This window comes from Pan paniscus, chromosome 1 (genome assembly GCF_029289425.2).
Source record: "Pan paniscus chromosome 1, NHGRI_mPanPan1-v2.0_pri, whole genome shotgun sequence".
Classification (NCBI taxonomy): domain Eukaryota; kingdom Metazoa; phylum Chordata; class Mammalia; order Primates; family Hominidae; genus Pan; species Pan paniscus.
The window spans coordinates 167,234,173-167,256,375 of record NC_073249.2 but is presented as its reverse complement, the minus strand read 5'-3'; the positions used below and the strand labels follow the sequence as shown (position 1 = coordinate 167,256,375).

General features: G+C 42.2%; 1 protein-coding gene across 9 annotated transcripts in view; it reads left to right on the top strand.

Moving 5' to 3' along the window:
• Nucleotides 1-22,203, top strand: part of FGGY (FGGY carbohydrate kinase domain containing) — a 459,452-nt gene that overhangs the window by 292,934 nt on the left and 144,315 nt on the right. For all 9 annotated transcript variants that reach the window (XM_034966197.3, XM_034966184.3, XM_034966174.3 and 6 more), the window contains one exon: nt 17,640-17,747. In XM_034966197.3, the coding sequence (XP_034822088.1) occupies nt 17,640-17,747 (108 nt within the window). The remainder of the gene's footprint in view (nt 1-17,639; nt 17,748-22,203) is intronic.

Sequence of the window (22,203 nt, the reverse complement as noted above, 5' to 3'; positions counted from 1 at the left end):
ATACTACAAACACCTCTACTCAAATAAACTAGAAAATCTAGAAGAAATGGATAAATTCCTCGACACATACACCCTCCCAAGCCTAAACCAAGAAGAAGTTGAATCTCTGAATAGACCAATAACAGGCTCTGAAATTGTGGCAACAATTAATAGCTTACCAACCAAAAAGAGTCCAGGACCAGATGGATTTACAGCTGAATTCTACCAGAGGTACAAGGAGGAAGTGGTACCATTCCTTCTGAAACTATTCCAATCAATAGAAAAAGAGGTTATCCTCCCTAACTCCTTTTATGAGGCCAGAATCATCCTGATACCAAAGCCTGGCAGAGACACAACCAAAAAAGAGAATTTTAGACCAATATCCTTGATGAACATTGATGCAAAAATCCTCAATAAAATACTGGCAAACCGAATCCAGCAGCACATCAAAAAGCTTATCCACCATGATCAAGTGGGCTTCATCCCTGGGATGTAAGGCTGGTTCAGTATACGCAAATCAGTAAATGTAATCCAGCATATAAACAGAACCAAAGGCAAAAACCACATGATTATCTCAATAGATGCAGAAAAGGCCTTTGACAAAATTCAACAACGCTTTATGCTAAAAACTCTCAATAAATTAGGTATTGATGGGACGTATCTCAAAATAATAAGAGCTATCTATGACAAACCCACAGCCAATATCATACTGAATGGGCAAAACCTGGAAGCATTCCCTTTGAAAACTGGCACAAGGCAGGGATGCCCTGTCTCACCACTCCTATTCAACATAGTGTTGGAAATTCTGGCCAGGGCAATTAGGCAGGAGAAGGAAAGAATGGGTATTCAATTAGGAAAAGAGGAAGTCAAATTGTCCCTGTTTGCAGATGACATGATTGTATATCTAGAAAACCCCATCGTCTCAGCCCAAAATCTCCTCAAGCTGATAAGCAACTTCAGCAAAGTCTCAGGATACAAAATCAATGTGCAAAAATCACAAGCATTCTTATATACCAATAACAGAGAGCCAAATCATGAGTGAACTCCCATTCATAATTGCTTCAAAAAGAATAAAATGGCTAGGAATCCAACTTACAAGGGATGTGAAGGACCTCCTCAAGGAGAACTACAAACCACTGCTCAATGAAATAAAAGAGGATACAAACAAATGGAAGAACATTCCATGCTCATGGATAGGAAGAATCAGTATTGTGAAAATGGCCATACTGCCCAAGGTAATTTATAGATTCAATGCCATCCCCATCAAGCTACCAATGACTTTCTTCACAGAATTGGAAAAAACTACTTTAAACTTCATATGGAACCAAAAAAGAGCCCGCATCGCCAAGTCAATCCTAAGCCAAAAGAACAAAGCTGGAGGCATCACGCTACCTGACTTCAAACTATACTAGAAGGCTACAGTAACCAAAACAGCATGGTACTGGTAACAAAACAGAGATATAGACCAATGGAACAGAACAGAGCCCTCAGAAATAACACCGCATATCTATAACTACCTGATCTTTGACATACCTGAGAAAAACAAGCAATGGGGAAAGGATTCCCTATTTAATAAATGGTGCTGGGAAAACTGGCTAGCCATATGTAGAAAGCTGAAACTGGATTCCTTCCTTACACCTTATACAAAAGTTAATTCAAGATGGATTAAAGACTTAAACGTTCAACCAAAAACCATAAAAACCCTAGAAGAAAACCTAGGCATTACCATTCAGGACATAGGCATGGGCAAGGACTTCATGTCTAAAACACCAAAAGCAATGGCAGCAAAAGCCAAAATTGACAAATGGGATCTCATTAAACTAAAGAGCTTCTGCACAGCAAAAGAAACTACCATCAGACTGAACAGGCAACCTACAAAATGGGTGAAAATTTTCGCAACCTACTCATCTGACAAAGGGCTAATATCCAGAATCTACAATGAACTCAAACAAATTTACAAGAAAAAAACAACCCCATCAAAAAGTGGGCAAAGGACATGAACAGACACTTCTCAAAAGAAGATATTTATGCAGCAAAAAAACACATGAAAAAATGCTCACCATCACTGGCCATCAGAGAAATGCAAATCAAAACCACAATGAGATACCATCTCACACCAGTTAGAATGGCAGTCATTAAAAAGTCAGGAAACAACAGGTGCTGGAGAGGATGTGGAGAAATAGGAACACTTTTACACTGTTGGTGGGACTGTAAACTAGTTGAACCATTGTGGAAGTCAGTGTGGCGATTCCTCAGGGATCTAGAACTAGAAATACCATTTGACCTAGCCATCCCATTACTGGGTATATACCCAAAGGACTATAAATCATGCTGCTATAAAGACACATGCACACATATGTTTATTGCTGCACTATTCACAATAGCAAAGACTTGGAACCAACCCAAATGTCCAACAATGATAGACTGGATTAAGAAAATGTGGCACATATACACCATGGAATACTATGCAGCCATGAAAATTGATGAGTTCATGTCCTTTGTAGGGACATGGATGAAATTGTAAATCATTATTCTCAGTAAACTATAGCAAGAACAAAAGACCAAACACTGCATATTCTCACTCATAGGTGGAAATTGAACAATGAGAATACATGGACACAGGAAGGGGAACATCACACTCTGGGGACTGTTGTGGGGTGGGGGGAGAGGGGAGGGATAGCATTAGGAGATATACCTAATGCTAAATGACGAGTTAATGGGTGTAGCACACCAGCATGGCACATGTATACATATGTAACTAACCTGCACATTGTGCACATGTACCCTAGAACTTCAACGATAGTAATAATAAAATAAGAAAAAATAAAAATAAAAAAATAAAAGAGAAATGCATTTGAGGCAAAGCCTCTTTTCCTCTGTGTAGAACTGATGATTGGGTAAAATAGAAGAAATCACACATATACACCCTGATGCTGATCTAGAGCCCAGTAGCTCCAGAGAGCTAGGGAAGGCCCCACTCTGTGTGGGACATTTATGTGGCCTGTGACCACAAGAACCATCGGCAGCAGAACAGGTGATGAGCATTTGTTGAGTGAATCAAAACAGAAATGAACCACTGTGCAGGTTCAGCTGAGTTCCCCTGAATGCATCCTTGAGAGGGTCCTCAGTGTGTTTGTGGACATCTAGTTACAAGGCAATCAACATATAAATGGGGATCATCTTCCCATCGCCTTCAAGAAAAACAGAATTCTATTTCTGCGTGTCATGAAGGGTTCTTTAGGATCTGACACATACCTGCCCTTCCACTCGGAGGTCTGACATTTTATTTTCACATCTGCTCCGTGGCTGCCTGTCTTTGGGCAAGTTACATAACCCTGCTAATCCTCAGTTCCCTCATCTTTAAAATGGGGCTAAAGATACCTATCTCACCGGCTTGTGATAATTATTAAATGAGAAAGTGCAAATAAATCCACTGTATTTTCATCACACATATGCCAATCCAGCATTTGTGATTTTTAAAAATTCTTACTGTATAGTTTACCTTTCAGCCAAACCATGCCTTCTTCAAGCTGATATTATACTAAGAACTTTTATCTTTATTGAGGTGCTTATCAGAATATCTTGCCATTCTTGCATTAACTGTTAGATATCCCAACTGCATGGGAAACAAGGACAAGGACAGTATCTTTTTCATCTCTCTTTTTCACAGGACCTGACACATAGAAGGTGCTCAGCTGAATGTTTGCCGAAGGGTCATGTGAAGTGTCTCTGTTCTGGAGAATCTTGATTCCCAAGAGCCCCAGATACTTCCTGGCCCCTACTCTCCTATCCCATATTAGGCAGCTACTCTGTGTCAGAAACTAAGCCAGGGGCTCTGCACAAAAGGCTGTAGTTCATAGCTCTGCAACCCTGGGGGGCAGCTATTATATAAACTCCTTACAACAATTAACACAAATCCCTCAAGTGTAAACATCTGATGTCTCTTTACCTTCAACCCACTAGGGACACAAATTGAGAACCCAGCAACCCTCATCTGGCATGCTAAACTTAAGACCTGGATTTCTTCCACCTGCACCTGCTGCGTTTGTAGCCATCCCCTCCCCTCTACCAGCACCTTTGTTGTTTGTATCTTACCAGGATTAACCATACTAGTCTGGACTCTGAACTCAGAAACATGTAGATTAAACATTTCCTAGCTTAAAAAAATAGAGTGCAGAAAGTTAAATAATTAGCTCTCACATGTTGATTATTTACTATGTGAAGGCAGTATGTAGGGTTTGTCTAACATTGCCTCCAATTTTCCCAAATATCCTGAAAGGTGAATATTCTTGTCTGTCTTTTACATGGGAAGAAGCCAAGATTCAAGAGGGCCTCATAACTTGCTGCATGGATCTGTGATTCCTGACCTGGGTTCACCCCAACACTGCTTCTTCCTGGCACCAGGCACCCAAGGAATCAGTTCCACTAGCCCCCACGCCTCAGCAACCAGCACTAGGCATGGAGGGGTGCTTCCTCCCACCAAGGCTGAGTGCTCAGTCACACCCTATGAGAGCAAGCCAATGAAATGGAAAAATAGCTCTTACTCCTGACTCTGACATCTGCCCTGCAGGTGAGAGCCAAATTCTCAAATTGCCAGGCCAATGGCAAATAAGCCCACACTATGCACAGAGGGTATCAACACACAGAGGGTTCTGCCGGAATTCACACATCTGGAAGCCAGGCTGACCCTGGTAGACAGTTTCATTTTATCTTGTCTTAGCCACATGATGAGTGGAGAGAGAGAAGGAAAGTGCACAGATCTCCAGAAATGGGGTTTGGGTTCACTCTTGAGAATACCTCTGGGCAGTACCCTGACCCTTGGGCCCCTCTCTGTAAACACACAAGAACAGCTAAAATGTCTGGAAAGGGGAAGGGCTGGTTCCACTGATGCCCCTGCATTCATTGAGTTTCCTGCTTCCCAAGTAGCTGAGAGGCAGCTGGATATAAAAGGAACAGGCTTTGGAGTCAGACCCAGATCAAATCCCCATTCTGCTACTTGGTACCTGTAGGACAATGAGCAAGGCTTTGACCTTCTGCGAGCCATGGTTTATCTGTAAACTAAAGGAAATGGTAGATTATCATGAAAATTATAGATAAGAATATGAAACAGCACATAGTAGCTGCTTGGCAAATGTTAGTTGCCTTCCCTCCCTTTTCCCCCACTGCATTCATTTGCAATGCCTTTTAAAAAAAAAATGATAGTAAGAGCAATTATAATTGGCACAGGTTGCTTTATGAGCTAAATATGTTACAGATCAATAATACACAATCTCTGGCCTGGCGCAGTGGCTCATGCCTGTAATCCCAGCACTTTAGGAGGCCAAGGTGGGCAGATCACAAGGTCAGGAGTTCGAGACCAGCCTAGCCAATATGGCGAAACCCCATCTCTACTGAAAATACAAAAAATTAGCCGGGCTTGGTGGTGAGCAACTGCAGTCCCAGCTACTTGAGAGACTGAGGCAGAAGAATCCTTTGAACCCAGGAGGCAGAAGTTGCAGTGAGCCGAGATCGCGCCATTGCACTCCAGCCTGGGTGACAGAGTGAGACTCCATCTCAAAAAAATAATAATAAATAAATAAAAACCACAATCTCTATTTAAGCCACTCTCACAGGACTGACTGTACCCTATATCATGTCATATATTTGACAGACAGTTGCTTTTCTTCCTTTTATTCTTCTAAGGAAGTCCAGATGGGCCCCAGATACATGTTCATACCCTAGATAGCCTATTCCAAGGGTTAAAATCAGGCCTGCTTCACATCGAAGGCATTTTGTTATGATCTGTTCATAACAAAAGCTGCCTCCTGGCTGTTGCCTACAGCTGAATACTGTTACTCTGAAGCCATCATTTCATTTGTTTCTGATTGTTCTGCAGTGTTTACATACCTTACATATTAGCGTGATCTTTTATAGAGTACAGGCAGAGGTTAAGCCCTCCCGGATCCACTTTCCCTCTGAGGGCTCTTTCTTCTTTTTTACTGTCCCTTGCCTCTGTGTTACAAACCATTTCTCTTTTATAGAAATTCATTTAAATAGAAAAACAATTTTTAAGTGTTTTCTTTTTTTTTTTTTAACATGAGGCTCACTTAACATTTTTAGAAAATGTTGAATATGGAGAAGAGGGAAAAGATACCACCAAAATGTGTGATTTTTTTTTTCTTTTTTCCTGACATAGGAAAATCCCATTACCTCTCTTGAATTTACCAAGGGACATATTCCATTTAGGGCATAGAAGGACCTGGGCTGCCTCCAGACCTAATGTGGAAGAAGGTGCTGTCTGCCTGCTATTTCCTTGCTTCTCCTTATTTCAATCTTTTTTTTTTCTCCAAAAAAAAAAATAGTGTCTTAGGAAGGATATGGACTTGTGAGTCAGATTTGGGTCTAAGTCTTGGTTCTGCCCTATGTGTAATCCCAGGAAGGAACTTGAGTTGATTTTCTGAAGCTCAGTTTCCTTTTCCATTAAAACTGGGAGTGACTCAGGCTTGCCTAGTATCTTAGCTGGAAGAATGTGTGTGAAACTGGCCCACCTTTCACAGATAGGTCACCCTGCTGATTGCAGTGGTTTCCAGGCACCCAGGCCTGGGAAGGATTCACAGGCCTAGTCCAGACCTGGCAGGAAAGAGGCTGTGAGCAGTTCTGCCTGCCGCAGATGTGCTGGCACATGTACCGCCGTGTGCTGCCCCAGGTAACATATCAGGCGGCTAGGGAATGTAGGCTTTCAGACCCTCTCTCTTCAGTTCTCTTCTGCTGACTTCCTCCCATCCAGCCATCGTACTTTCTTAATCCTCTCATCAATCCCCTTTGTTATAGAGAAGATGGAAGGGTTAAATTCCTTCACCCTCATCACTTCCACTGATATTTGATAAACACCTCTCAGTTCATAATACTTTTGCACTCAAGCAGGGGAGCTACCCAGGTGTCTATGGAAAGTTTTGAATTCTTTTTGCCTATTCAGTTTAGTCTTCTCATTTTCTATCTGGCCAAAAATGGAGAAAGTGTTTTGAAGGTCAGGATTCTTCAGGTCTAGACTTGTAGGGATGTATCCTGAATTCCTCTGAGCTAAGCCTGAGAAGCACAAGTGGGTTCTATTGGGAAACACTTCCAAAAGGGAATGATTGATGCTTATGCACAGAAATTCTGACTTTTAGTAAAAGATGCTTGGATATAAATCAAGCAGGGCTCTCCTTGCCTTTATACAATATGCGGTAAACAGGGTAAATCCTCAATTTTACTTATGCCCACTGACAGATCTTACAAGTAGAAATTAACCCATCTGAGTGATTGTGTTGATTCTTTCTCCCTCTTCTCTAGAGCCAGTATAACCTCTGTACCGTACTTCAGAATTCTAATCAAGATAGTGTCAAGTCTTTTAAAAAAAATTAAACCCCCACATGAGCTCCAATCCATAAATAAGAAACTCACCCTGGCTTGTATGGAGGTGATGATATTAACACAGGCTACATTTCTCTGGGTCACTGAATGTACCCGGCACTGTACCAAGGCCAGTAATAGACTGTGCCACATTTAATCTTTACAGATCTGTAAGAGAGGTCTTATTTGTCCCATTTTTCAGATGAACACCCCAAAGACCAAGGTCACACAGCAGAGACTCTCGGCTGGAGACTGCCCTCAGGCATCCTTTTAACGGAACTCTAAAGTCTGCAGGAGGGAGCCATTTTTCCTACCAGCCAGTTTAGAATCAAAAAAGAGCATTGGTTTTGCCGTATTAGAGAACTAATTCATAATTAGTACTATGCTCACTCCTGGAGGATTTGACAGAAATAGAAGATATGGTTCTGACTCAGGATCCACCTCACTACGTGATGTCAGAGCAACAGAGCTAAGACTGCAACTGATGAGTATTGTGCAGATGGAGCACGCTACCTCCTCGTTAGCTCTCTCCCCTGCACCCACTCTGCCCCACCCACTCCTCCTCCCTTGCGTGATCCATAGAATAGACCAATATGTGTTTACCCACCACAGATTGTTTGGATTGTGAAAAATGCATGATATAATTTTATATCTTTGAAGGCACACAGCTCTCAGAGCTTTCAAAGCTGAAAACCAGTCTGGGCTCACTGGAGCCAGTTAGGCATTTGTATATAGAAGGCCAAGTGTGGCTTCTTGTCTACAGGAGAGAGAAAATGTGGAGGAACTTTTGGGAGGCTTCAGAGTTTTTTGGCTATTCTCTCTCTCTTGCAAAGCAATCTGGGTGCATTAACTATAAATGAATGAGAAACATATGGATTAAATTTTATCTGTGATCACATATGAGTTTCAAGAATGATAAAGAATAAGGAATTCAGTGTTTAAGGAGTCCAAAATACTTTGCAAGTAATTCAGGACATTGCAGGCAACATTTGGCTGCCTCCCTCTATCCAAATTTGAGGACTGTTTGGTAGGGTGACAGACCTGCTCAGTGCCCTCCCCACCCACTCAGACTGCTAAGCCTCAGGAGATACCTGTGGATAGGTTTTGTGTGTATCTTGTTTTGCTGAGACTGAAATAAAGAGATTGGGTGTCTAGGAAAGGCAAACTCTATGAGAACACTCTTAACCATTTTGAAACCCCCAAATAGAAGAGGAAAATTTGGTAAGCCCGATCTTTATTAACCATGTCTTGCTTACAGATAATATTAGATGTGTTTTATATCCTATTATTGCCCTTAATGTTAGTGTCATTGTCCTGTTAATGATAATGGTAGCCATGTCCTGCACTTGTGTGGTGATCTAATTTACAAACAGGTACACATTACCTGTTAATACACATTACAGATGTATTTGTAGAGATGTACACTTACAACATATGCAGAGTATGTTATGACAAGCCACTATACAGGAATTATAGAGTTAAGTGAAGATGCAGGCAGGAGTACCTAACCCAGCATTGTGGTAGAAGTCAGGGTTTACGGAAGGCTTTTCAGAGGAGATAACATTGAGTTCAGTCCTACACATGTTCGTTTGTTTGTTTGTTTGTTTGTTTGTTTTTGAGACGGAGTCTCACCCTGTCGCCCAGGATAGAGTGCAGTGGCACGATCTTGGCTTACTGTAACCTCCACCTCCTGGGTTCAAGTGATTCTCCTGCTTCAGCCTCCCAAGTAGTTGGTACTACAGGCACGTGCCACCACACCTAGCTAATTTTTGTATTTTTAGTAGAGCCAGGGTTTCACCATGTCAGCCAGGCTGGTCTCAGAACTCCTGACCTCCAGTGATCTGCTGGCCTTAGCCTCCCAAAGTGCTGGGTTATGCATGTTCTTAAAAGAATATGAATAAGTAAGTGGCTGGGTGCAGTGGCTCATGCCTGTAATCCCAGCACTTTGGGAGGCCGAGACGGGCAGATCACTTGAGGTCAGGAGTTCAAGACCACCTGGCCAACACTGGTGAAACCCATCTCTACTAAAAATATAAACATTAGCTGGGCGTGGTGGCATGTGCCTGTAATCCCAGCTACTTGGGAGGCTGAGGCAGGAGAATCACTTGAACCCAGGAGGCAGAGGTTGCAGTGAGCCGAGATTGTGCCACTTCACTTCAGCTGGGGGACAGAGCAAGACTCAAAAAAAAAAAAAAAAAAAAGGAATATGTATAAGTTGGCCAGGGGAAAGCGAGAGGGAGTGCCCTCTAATCAGTGAGAGAAGAATTTATGAACACTAAGAGTTGAGAAAGAAAACGGCACAAGGAATTTCAGGTTCACTTAAGTCTGGGGCCTAGCTTGTGATGGGCTTGGTGCAATAAAAAATGATGGGGGCAGAGGATTGGGAAATGATAACATAGGGGATTTCAGGAGACAAAAAGGTAAAAGCTAGATCAGACAGTCTCATATGTCGTGGCAAGCTGCTCAAGGACTTTAGTAAGGAGAATGATAGAATTAAATTTGTGTATTAGATCATTTTGGTGGAGGTATGAAAGATTCTCTGAGTGACGCTTAAGAGAGTACAGGATGGAGGACACTATTTGGGTCAGGGAAACGAGTTTAATCCAGTTTCATCACCCTTGTAATAATCCAAGCAAGAAATGATGAAGGGCTGGACTAACGTAGTGGCAATAGTTGGAAACAGGAAGACTTGTGTTTGAAAAATATTTGACAGAGCACCGTGACCTACTGTGGGGCAGATGAGAGCGATGAATGATCAGGAAGTCAAGAATGGTATCCTGAGACAGAGATACTTCTGACATGTCAAAAATATAACGTGCCATCCTTCATCCCAGAGCTACAGAACAAGACATGTCGATTAGCCATCCAGGTCAAAGGTTCCATGTGGAGCTCAGGAGCAAGGCCTGAGTGTGGGATAAAAATTGTCATTGCACACATAGGACTGGATGAGCTGACCCTAAGAGATGTAGGCAGTGAGATGAACATAGGAGAGAATCCAGGAGGGAAGAGAAAGAAGAGCCTACCAAAGAGACGAAGCTAATAATGAGTAGAGGCTGGACCTGCACCCAGCTCTTTGGACACCAAACTTTTCCACTGTCCCAGAAAGTTGCAGAATTAAGCCATCTGTGGCTTAACATGCCTTGAGAGCATACTGTGTCCTAGGATCTTTATACACATTACCCCATCTAGGACTTAGACACAGCTCTGTGGTTAATGAGACGATCCCCATCGACAGATAAGGAAACTGAGTCTCAGGTCAGCAAATGACCTAACCAGAATTATCCAAGTTTGTCGGACTCCTAAGTCTGTGCTCATGTTACTAAACCATGTTTCTGCCTTTAAGATAAGATATGGCTCCTCACTATTTCCTGGGAGAGGCAGACATTAACAGCTATTTACAATTCAATCTGAGAAATGTAGAAATAAAGGTGAATGCTGACAGCCCCCATTCATAAACAAAATTCTCTATGCTTTTTTTTTTTTTTTTTGTACCATGTGGTGATCTAGGAGTTGGCTGGATTGTGTATAAATGGTTTTTCTCTAGTAAGACGATAGCACCGTCCATTTGGAGGGTGAGATGAGCCACCACGGAAATACCCGGTCCCACACATGCCTGTGGCTACCCTCTAAAATTCCCAACCTGGCCGGAGGCACTCAAAACAAAACCTCCTGTTCCCTCCCAGGACGACTGGCGCCTGGAGCCTGCCTTTTGCCCCTGCCAGAGGCTTAGGCCAGCCTCGGAGTGATGGCGTTGCAGGGAGGCAGAACAAACGGAGCTGGAGCAGCTCCCCACTCTGAGCCCAGTCATCTCTCCCAGAAGAGGTGTGAGCAGGCTTCTGGGCTTTGTCACCACAGGGAAACTCGGCTGACGGGCACATTGCCTTAGATGAAACTAAGCCAATGGCATGCACTCATGGAGCCAGCTTGAGCATAGACAAAAAGAGAGGCAGGAGCACATGGAAAGAGGCTTCTAATCCCAGCTCCATCATTTCTGATCTTTATGATCCTGGGCAATTTGCTTACCCTCTTCGTGCCTGTGTCTTCAGCTATAATATGGGCTGACTGTGTTTGACTCTATAGACTGTCAGGGTAACTCTAAGTCTGAATGCAAATGTACACCTACAAGTCACTTGATATCTGAGTTATGCCCCAGCCCATACTGAATTCCAAGTCCCCCTAGATTATAAACTTCAGGAGGACGGAGACTACATCACTTATTGGCTCTGATGTCTGTCTTTCTATATCTTTTCATATTTAAAACAGTAGTTTGAAATCAGTGTGTATCCAATAATATTTACTGAATACTTAATCAGCTAATGTAAGATGTTTTAGATAGTAGCCATTAAATACAACTCATGAAGTTGACAGAAAAACCCACAATAATCTTGGCCACAGGTTATGGAGCAAAGCAAGTACTAGGGGTACTACCAACAGAACAAAGTAAGTACTTCAAGAAGCCCCAGGAGTTAGCCCAAGACAATCCCATGAAGCCCAGGCCATGTGAGGGCAGAGTCTGTGTTGAAATAGCTAGCTGAAGAGTTCTGATTGACGAGCTGGGCTAGAACAACTCAGCTTCATGAAATCTTAGAAAACCTCAAAGACAAAATAGATATTAAATATTTCTAGTCCAATCAATTGATTTTATAGCTGAGGAGAGTTAGTTATAGAGAGGGAAATAAGTTGGTGGTTCATAATTTGGATCCTGAAAGCCCTCCTCTTCTATTTACTAGCTATTTGACCTCCTGCAGCTTCTATTTCCTCATCTGTGAAGTAAATATAATAATAGGACCTCTCTCATTGGGTTGTCATGAGTGTTAAATGTGATAATATATGTGAAGAACTTAGAAGAGTCTGTAGCATATGATAAATGCAAATAACTCTTAGCAATGACTATTTTATTATTTCTATATGATTTATTATTATAATTGTTAACTGATTTAAAGGCTCATTTCAATGGGTTTTTTTCCCCAACCATAATTGTTTTAAAATTGGATTTTTGAGAATCAGTAGGATCTGTTGATGCAAAACTATACCCATCCTTCAAACCATGCGATCTTTTATTTAAAGTAAAATGCAGAACTTTATATGGGGCCCCCTGAAATCAAAATGTGTTTACAGCTTCATGACTCTGAGCCTTGTCTACATGACTGTTTCTGCCTGGGCTGCCCTTCCTCTCTGCCCAAGCAAGTATGTCCTCCTCGTTCAAAGCCTTGCTTCAAGGTGGCCATCTCTGTGAAATGCTCACTCTTTTCCCAGGCAGTGAGTTATTCCTTCCTTTGGGCTTGTACTGCACTCCTCTCTTACCTTTTTGTAGCACTTGCCATGTTTTGTTGTTATTTTTTTATTTCTACCTGGCTGCCCTGTCAGATTAGGAACTCCCTGAGGTAAGGGACCATGCCACTTCATTAGTAGTAGTAGTAATAGTAATAGTAATATTTTGCCTTATTGTTGTAGCTTTATTGAGCTCAGTGTCTGACATACAGTATGCAACCAATGTTTTTATTACTGTTTTTGAAGTTTTTATAATGATATTTATATCAGACACAAAGAGTACACCAGATGTCTAAGTACAGTTTAAACAAAATACCAAAATGAACACCAGTATTCCCACCACCAAACCTGTGAAAGAGAATATTGCCAATACCTTTTAAGTGTAAGTTTTTAACTGTGTAAGTAAATAAATGTTACCTGTTTTCTTAATTTTGCTTAGTGTTTTAGCTCTTTGAGGTAATTTTGAATCTTGATTTGAACATGTCCCATAATAAGCTATTTTTCCAAGTGTTAGCATCTGAAAATATAAGCTTTTCTTCTGTATCATCTTCTACTCCATTATTAAGCATATTGATTAAACCAAGACCAAGGACAAATCTAGAGACCCCCTTACATGGTTGTGATTACTATTGCCTGTGGTTGTTCAGCCAGTCACCTGACTATTCCATCATACAAGCCTCATTTCAAGGAGAGCTAATGTTTATTTGGTGTTTAACATATAATAAACCATTGATATGTGACAGCTTACTTAATCTTTACAAAAGTCCCCCAGCATTCATGCATTCCTCCCATTTTGGAGTTGAGGAAACTGAGGCTCAGAAAGGCTACCTTACGTAAGATCACCTAGCTGAGAATTGGGCAGAGTCAGGACTAGAATCACGATGGGCCTTTGTCCCGACCCATATTTTCTCTTCTGTTGTTCACTGGTATATCAGGGAACACTTATGGAAACTTTTTAGAAATGAAGATTCCCTAACCTACTTGTCATCAAGGCCAGAAGGTTATGTTCAGTTTGAGTAAGTCTGTGTTGGCTCTAATGGCCCTTGCTTTCTGCTCTTCAAAACAGATGAAAGACTCAAAGAAGTAATGGTAGCCTAAAATTAAGACTATAATTTGGCAGAGACAAATATAGAACCTGATGCCTGACTGCTTTCAGTTTTTGTAACACTGGGCATGTTATTTAACTCTCTGCCTCAGTCTACATATCTGTACAATAGGAATAATAACAGAATTTTTAAGTGATTTAATACCTGTAATATGCTTAGAATCAGGCCTTTACTAAGTACACAGTAAGTCTCAACTATTGTTGTTGCTGCCAACAGTGCCGTTATTACTGGGAAGTCAGTGTCCTGCATGGACACCTGTCATCAATGTAGTATGATGAGCTCCCCTTCTTTAGGGTCATGGAGCAGTCTCCAGGCCAAGAGAGCCATCAGCATGGAAGGGGCTTTCACAAAAAGATTTTTAAATATTTAGGTTTGTTGCAAAAGATTAAACAACACATAAGTACACAAGTGTACATTCTTTCTCTCTCTCTCAAAACAAACTAGGAATTCCTAGATTCTTCTAAGAACACAGGGTTTGAGAGTGACTGGAAGTACTCTTTGTTTCCTTGCTTTACACAGGATGTCTGAGGAGAAGCATGTGCTATTCCAGATGAGTGGGCACAAACAGAGGTCAACTCAAAACTTTCTCCCTGGACAGAGCCAAGCAAAACCATACTCTGACATTTCTGAGCAGCAAAGCAGCAAAGCCACAATCTTCTAATGAAGTCTTGCTGCAGCTGATGCAGTAACATCCCCAAATTGTGGGACAGGGGATGGGGAGAAGGGAGGTGAAGTGTATCCTTCCTAAGCAATTTATGCATACAAGTAAAGAGCATTATCATAGAGTTTGAGGTCAACATCTGCCTCAGTTGAAATCCCATCGTGGTCATCCATGTACTAACCATAGACAACTTACACAACCTCTTGGGGACTAATCCGTCAAATGGGGCCAAGAGTTCTGGAGGCAAGGGGCTGCAGGACACAGAAAGAGATGACTTGGCTTTGGCTCTACCTGTGCAAACCCTGGGTCCTAAGTGGTAATGAATATGGTCTGCCTCATTCATCTCAAAGAAGCTCTGGGACTTAGGAAAGCAATTTCTAGAATTGGCACGTGATAAAATTTTCACTGGGCAAAGAAAGGCAGAGTGGTGAAAATAAGTACCAGTTAGTATGCTCTCCTTGTGGCTGGAACATTCACCATAGCTCACTCGTGCATTCTTTCTCTCTCATACACACCACACTCACACTCACCCACCTGAATAATTTCCATGCATGTTTTAAATCTTAATTCATGTACCATTTCCTTGGAGAAGCATTCCCTGTCACCTAGACTGAATTAGGTACCTCCCTTGTGTGCTCTCTTACTACCTTTTGGCTTTCCCTCATTTACTTCTCACAGTTGGTAATTACATATTTGTGTAATGATCTGATTAATATTTTTCTTAAGGTAGCCAGTTGCCCCAGTTTGGCTGAAACTGAGGGGTTTTCCAGAAGGCAAGACTTTCAGCGCTGAAACTGGGAAAGTCCTGGCCAAACCTGCGTAATTGTTCACTCTGGTCTGCTTCCCTCTCAAGATCGGATGCTCTTTGAGTACAGGCACTATGCTCTTGTTCACCATTTATCTCTGTGCCTGGCACAGACCTGGACTGGGAACTCAGGAAACATCTGTTAACCAGTAAAGAAGTAAATGTATATGTTAATCTAAGCTGAACTTACTTTTCTTATGAAAGCCTATCTTTTTTCTCCCTGAAATTATTCTATTTTGATGTTAAAATATCCCTTTTGAAAAACTGTCCTTATTTGACAAAATTTAAAGTTCACAATGTTATGCTGTTTTTGTTTTTGCCTTCCTTCCCCCCCTTCCCATTTTGGGGTTGGAAATCCTACTGATTTGAGGAATCACTTGTTTAGTAAAGAGAGAACCGGGGTAGCTGAGGTCAAGACAAATAAGGTCTGTCCCCATGCTAAAATGCTAGTAATCACTTCTGTATCCTCTGGGCCTAGCACATTACCAAGCACATAGTAAGGGCTGAGTAAATATTTGTGCAATATATACATGAATAGATTTTCTGCCCAGCCTCAAGACCTGCTGGAATACAACTTGTATGCCTAACTCCCTTTTCTTCCCTACCCTCTAGCTAAACATTTCTGTGACCATAAATATGACTTCAGCATTCCTTACTGCTGAATAGATGAGAAGCATGTACCACTGCAGATGAATGAACACATGGTCTATCCCCACCTGTTCTAGTTCATCTCTTTAAATGCTTTCCTTACTGTTGAAGGGACTGCTATGGTCTGTTAAAAAATAATAATAATAATAAAATAAAAAATTAAAAAAAAATGGCACTATCTTGATTACTGAGAGCACCTCTCTTACTCACATGGCTTTGTTCAAGCTCCTCCCTCTACTTGGAACACCTGTTTCACTTTAGCAAAATCCTACCAGTCTTTTCAAACTTAGCTTATGTCCCTTTCTCTAAGAAGCCACCTCTGTACCCTTCCACTTGTCAAAAGTAAAATGAGAACAAGTTAGGGAAAAATTTGAAAGTTTTCTATCTTACAAAAGTACCAATTGCCATCAGCAAGACTTCAAGTGGTAAGAAGCTCACCTTACGGCAGTTACAGTGCAGTTTATGAAGCATTAAGGAGAAAGTATTTTGACCTTTTTAGTCATTGGCTGTTATGTATTAACATTTTTTTTTCAGGGGAAACAGGACTGTTTAAACTGATTTGTCTATAGTTGATTGATTTAATTTTCCTGAATCATGCTGACAAGGACCTAAAGCTTATGTTTTAATTTCATCAAATCATGCTGACAGGGAGATAAAGCTTATGTTTTATGCTTTGTTTATAATGAGAGCTAGCAACTCAGGGAAATCAGAATGACTTAAGTTTTACCACTTGACTCTGGGCAGTTGGCCTTGGGGTATATATCTAAATGGCGGCCCTCTATCTTTGTATAATCTTTAGTACATTCCTCACCTCCTGTGCCCATCCACAATATTTTGTATTTTGTCTTTACCATCTCATGAACCACACTATATTCTATTTGTCTGTTTTTTTGTATAGCTCCTCCACTAGATGGGAGCTTCTTGAAAGTAAGAACTCTGATTCATCTTTGTGTCCCCAGCACCCAATAGGGGGACAGGATTGCTATTAGGTAGCAGTACATATTTGTAAAAGGAAAGAAATCTATCAGTTATTATAGTCCCCCAAATGCTAAGTTACAGACAAATAGAAAACCTTAGTGACAAACAACAGTAGACATTTATTTTTGCTCACAAGTTTGTTGGTTGGCTAGGTGAGTCTGATGATCTGGGCTAGTCAATGCTGGTCACCTACAAATATTTGCTGATGTTACCTGGGTTCTTTCATATATCTGGGACATCACCTGAGACAACTGAACAGACTCAGCTCTGTTGCACATCTCCTGTCACCCAGCAGCCTTGTAGGGCATGGTTTTGTGGCCAAGTTTGAGGAGCGAAAGACAGAACAGAAGCACACAGCCCTTTTGAAACCTAGGCTTGGAAAACTGGCCCAGTGTCACATCTGCCTCATTCTCTTGGCAAAACAAGTCACAAGACTGGCATAGATTGAAGGGGTAGGGAGATAGACCCACATCTCAATGTGAGGAGCTGCAAAGTCTCATTGCAAAGGGTGTTGACACAGGAAGGGTAGAGAATGGGGACCACCTTTGCAATCTCTGCCATAGTGAGGGAGCCAACAGGGAAACACCTTATCAGTTTCTTTCCAAAATGACCATTTTTATTACCTTAACATTTAAATGAATTTATCAGGAAAGTTTCTAAAAAAAGGAGGCATGGCCTTTCTTGGGAGAGAGTGACTTCCCCACCATAAAAGGCATTCAATAAGAAGCTGAATTCCATGGTCATAGAAATATTAGGAGGAGAACCCTTCCCCTACCCCTGAGAGTCAATGTTTTCACATATTTTCCATCTTTCTTTCCAGATCAGCAAAGACCCGATTTTTGTACCAGGCGTCTGGGGGCCTTATTTCTCAGCCATGGTACCTGGGTTCTGGCTGAATGAAGGTGGTCAGAGCGTTACTGGAAAATTGGTAAGTTGACACTTTCTCAATAGGGTCATGGATGTTTTTATGTCATTGATTAGTCCATTTTGTCACATGACCCATATACCCAATATCTGGAGGATTTGCAGACCCCTGAATCGGGGTGTACTTTCTCTTAGTGCACAGCCTAACATGTCATACACATGCAGCATATGTTGCTTAAGGAAGAAGTGTTACAGCAGGCAGTGATGACCAGCCCTTCTTCTCACCTGATCTTTCCTTACATCAATCCATTTTTCTCAGAGTGATGAGAGTGATATTCTACTTAGAGAAAACGACATGTTACTCCCCAGCCCAAATCCTTCAGTTTTCCCCATAGCCCCTTGAGACATGGCTCAGATAATATTCTGGCTGCATTATACACTTCATGGTCTATCCCCTCCAGTCCCACACATGTGCCTGTAATTTACACTAGGTTGCTCTCCTCACAGCTTCTCCATGCCTCCTGTCATTGCACTTCTCTGTCCCTTTATACAGGCTTCTTTCCCTGCTTGGGGAGTTCTTTACCACCTCAATAATTTTACTTGTCCTTTAAGATCCAACTCCAGCTCTTAGCACACTCTGTTATTCTTATTGGTTACTAATCCCCTTTTCTAGAACACTCTGAGTTCCTTAAAGACAAGGGCCATGCGGTACACAGTGGCTCATGCCTATAATACCAGCACTTTGCGAGGCTGGGGCGGGCAGACCACCTGAGGTCTGAAGCTCAAGGACAGCCTGACCAACATGGTGAAACCTCATCTCTACTAAAAATACAAAAATTAGCTGGGCTCGATGGTGGGCGCCTGTAATCTCAGCTACTCAGATACTCTGCTAAGACAGGAGAATCACTTGAATCTGGGAGGCACAGATTACAGTGAACTGAGATTGCAACACTGCACTTCAGCCTGGGCGACAAGAGCGAAACTCTGTCTTAAAAAAAAACCCACAAAATAAAGACAAGTTCTCTTTGTATCCACCTCAGTGCCAGGTTCATAGAAGGTACTTAATACAAACTTGTTGAATTATTAAGGTTGTCCAATAGGGGAGACAGAAGATTCATAAAAGTGAGATGAGTGCTGTAACAGAAGTACACGGTACAGAGTTGGCACAAAGCTAGGTTAGGAAACTCTTTACAGGGGAGAAGGCATTGGTGCTGAGCCTTAAAAGATAAATAAGGACAAACCAGGTAAAGAAGGGTACAGATAGTCTACTTGGTAGGAAACTTGTATGGGAAAAAAGACATGGAAGTGAAAAATAACGGCTAATTTGAGGGTAATGGCAAATAGTCCAGAAGTTCAGCTGTGGCACAAACTATTCTTAGAAAAATGGCTTACAATAAAAGTTAGAGAGTAGGGCAGAGACCACATCCCTGTAAAACATGCTAAGGAATTGAACTTCGTCTAGCAGACCAAGGGGAACCAGTGAAAGGTTAGAAGAGTATGTGGACATGTTCATAACTCAGTTGTAAAAATCTCTGCTTAGAAGCCATGAGGGTAAAGGCCTGAGGACACATGGCCAGAGGCAGGGAGACTAGTTTTAGTAGGTTAGTCAACAGACAAAAAGCCACAAGGACTTGAATGAGGACAGTAATAATGATGACTGGGAATTGAGGTCAAGAGATTGGCAGGCTTCTGAGAGATCAAATGTGGAATACAGAGAAAGTGAGACCTAGGCTCGGTTACACACACTCACATTTACTGTTAAATTGAAAATATCTGCTTATGTTATGATGTGATTTGCCTATCAACTCTTCTAAATGTTCAGCCAATTGGAAATGATCTTATTCAAAGCTGGATGTGTATGCAAATATCTGTGAGTTTACATTTCTTAGTATAATCCTATTTTATACATGACTGCCTCAAATTCTCTTTCAAAGTAAATGGAAGCATAGGTGGGTAGATGGATTCAAAGGGCATGTTCTGTACGTTACTGTTGTGCCAGGCTACAGAAATGAATTAAATGAATTGGACCTCATCAGTCCCTGGTTTTAAGGAGCTCATACTTGGATGGGGAATCCCTGAGTATGAAATAAATCATGTTTGATTGGTCTCAGTAACCAGTGCTAGAAAAGTTGAGAAGGAAGACATCATCTATGGCTACAGTACAGTAGAAATGCAGCCCACTTTATATTCTCCTATTTAAACTTGTGCTATGTACTTAGTCAACTTATTTTATTTTACTTTCAGTTCCGGGATACAAGTGCAGAACCTGCAGGTTTGTTACATAGGAATATGTGTGCCATGGTGGTTTCCTGCACCTGTCAACCCATCATCTATGTTTTAAGCCCTCCATGCATTAGCAATGTGTCCTAATGCTGTCCCTCCCCTTGCCCCTAACTCCCCAACTGGCCCCAGTATGTGTTGTCCCCCTCTCTGTGTTCATGTGTTCTCATTCTTCAACTCCCGCTTATGAGGGAGAACATGCAGTGTTTGGTTTTCTGTTCCTGTGTTAGTTTGCTGAGGATGATGGCTTCCAGCTTCATCGATGTCCCTGCAAAGAGATCTCATTCCTTTTTATGAAGGCATAGTATTCCATGGTGTATATGTGCCACAATTTCTTAATCCAGTCTATCACTGATGGGCATTTGGGTCGGTTCCATGTCTTTGCTATTGTAAATAGAGCTACAGAGTTCCAAGATGGCCGAATAGGAACAGCTCCAGTCTACAGCTCCCAGCATGAGCGATGCAGACGACCAGTGATTTCTGCATTTCCAGCTGAGGTACCAGGTTCATCTCACTGGGGCTTGTCAGACAGTGGGTGCAGGACAGTGGGTGCAGCCCACAGACCATGAGCCGAAGCAGGGCGAGGCATCGCCTCACCCAGGAAGCACAAGGGGTCCAGGAATTCCCTTTCCTAGCCAAGGAAAGCCATGACAGATGGCACCTGGAAAATTGGGTCACTCCCACATGGCTACTGCGCTTTTCCAATGGTCTTAGCAAACGGCACACCAGGAGATTATATTCTGCGCCTGGCTCAGAGGGTCCCACACCCACAGAGCCTTGCTCACTGCCAGCCCAGCAGTCTCAGATCCAACTGCAAGGCAGCAGCGAGGCTGGGGTAGGGGTGCCCACCATTGCTGAGGCTTGAGTAAGTAAACAAAGTGGCCTGGAAGCTCTAACTGGGTGGAGCCCACCTCAGCTCAAGGAGATCTGCCTGCCTCTGTAGACTCCACCTCTGAGGGCGGGGCATAGCTGAACAAAAGGCAGCAGAAACTTCTGTACACTTAAACGTCCCTGTCTGACAGCTTTGAAGAGAGAAGTGGTTCTCCCAGCACAGGGAATGAGATCTGACAATGGACAGACTGCCTCCTCAAGTGGGTCCCTGACCCCCTCAGTAGCCTAACTGGGAGACACCTCCCAGTAGGGGCCGACTGACACCTCATACAACCAGGTACCCCTCTGAAACAAAGCTTACAGAGGAAGGATCAGGCAGCAACATTTCTGCAATATTGGCTGTTCTGCAGCCTCCACTGGTGATACTCAGAGTCTAGAGTGAAATGTCAGCAAACTCCAACAGACCTGCAGTTGAGGGTCCTGACTGTTAGAAGGAAAACTAACAAACAGAAAGGACATCCACACCAAAACCCCATCTGTACGTCACCATCATCAAAGACCAAAGGTAGATAAAACCACAAAGATGGGGAAAAAACAGAGCAGAAAAACTGAAAATTCTAAAAATCAGAGCGCCTCTCCTCCTCCAAAGGAACGCAGCTCCTCACCAGCAACGGAACAAAGCTGGACGGAGAATGACTTTGACAAGTTGAGAGAAGAAGGCTTCAGACGATCAAACTGCTCCGAGCTAAAGGAGGAAGTTCGAACCCATGGCAAAGAAGTTAAAAACCTTGAAAAAAGATTAGATGAATGTCTAACTAGAATAACCACTGCAGATAAGTCCTTAAAGGACCTGATGGAGCTGAAAACCATGGCACGAGAACTATGTGACAAATGCACAAGCCTCAGTAGCCGATTTGATCAACTGGAAGAAAAGGTATCAGTGATGGAAGATCAAATGAATGAAATGAAGCTACAAGAGAAGTTTAGAGAAAAAAGAATAAAAAGAGACGAACAAAGCCTCCAAGAAATATGGGACTATGTGAAAAGACCAAATCTACGTCTGATTAGTGTACCTGAAAGTGACGGGGAGAATGGAACCAACTGGGAAAACACTCTGCAGGATATTATCCAGAACTTCCCCAACCTAGCTAGGCAGACCAACATTCAGATTCAGGAAATACAGAGAACGCCACAAAGATACTCCTCGAGAAGAGCAACTCCAAGACACATAATTGTCAGATTCACCAAAGTTGAAATGAAGGAAAAAATGTTAAGGGCAGCCAGGGAGAAAGGTTGGGTTACCCACAAAGGGAAGCCCATCAGACTAACAGCTGATCTCTCGGCAGAAACTCTACAAGCCAGAAGAGAGTGGGGGCCAATATTCAACATTCTTAAAGAAAAGAATTTTC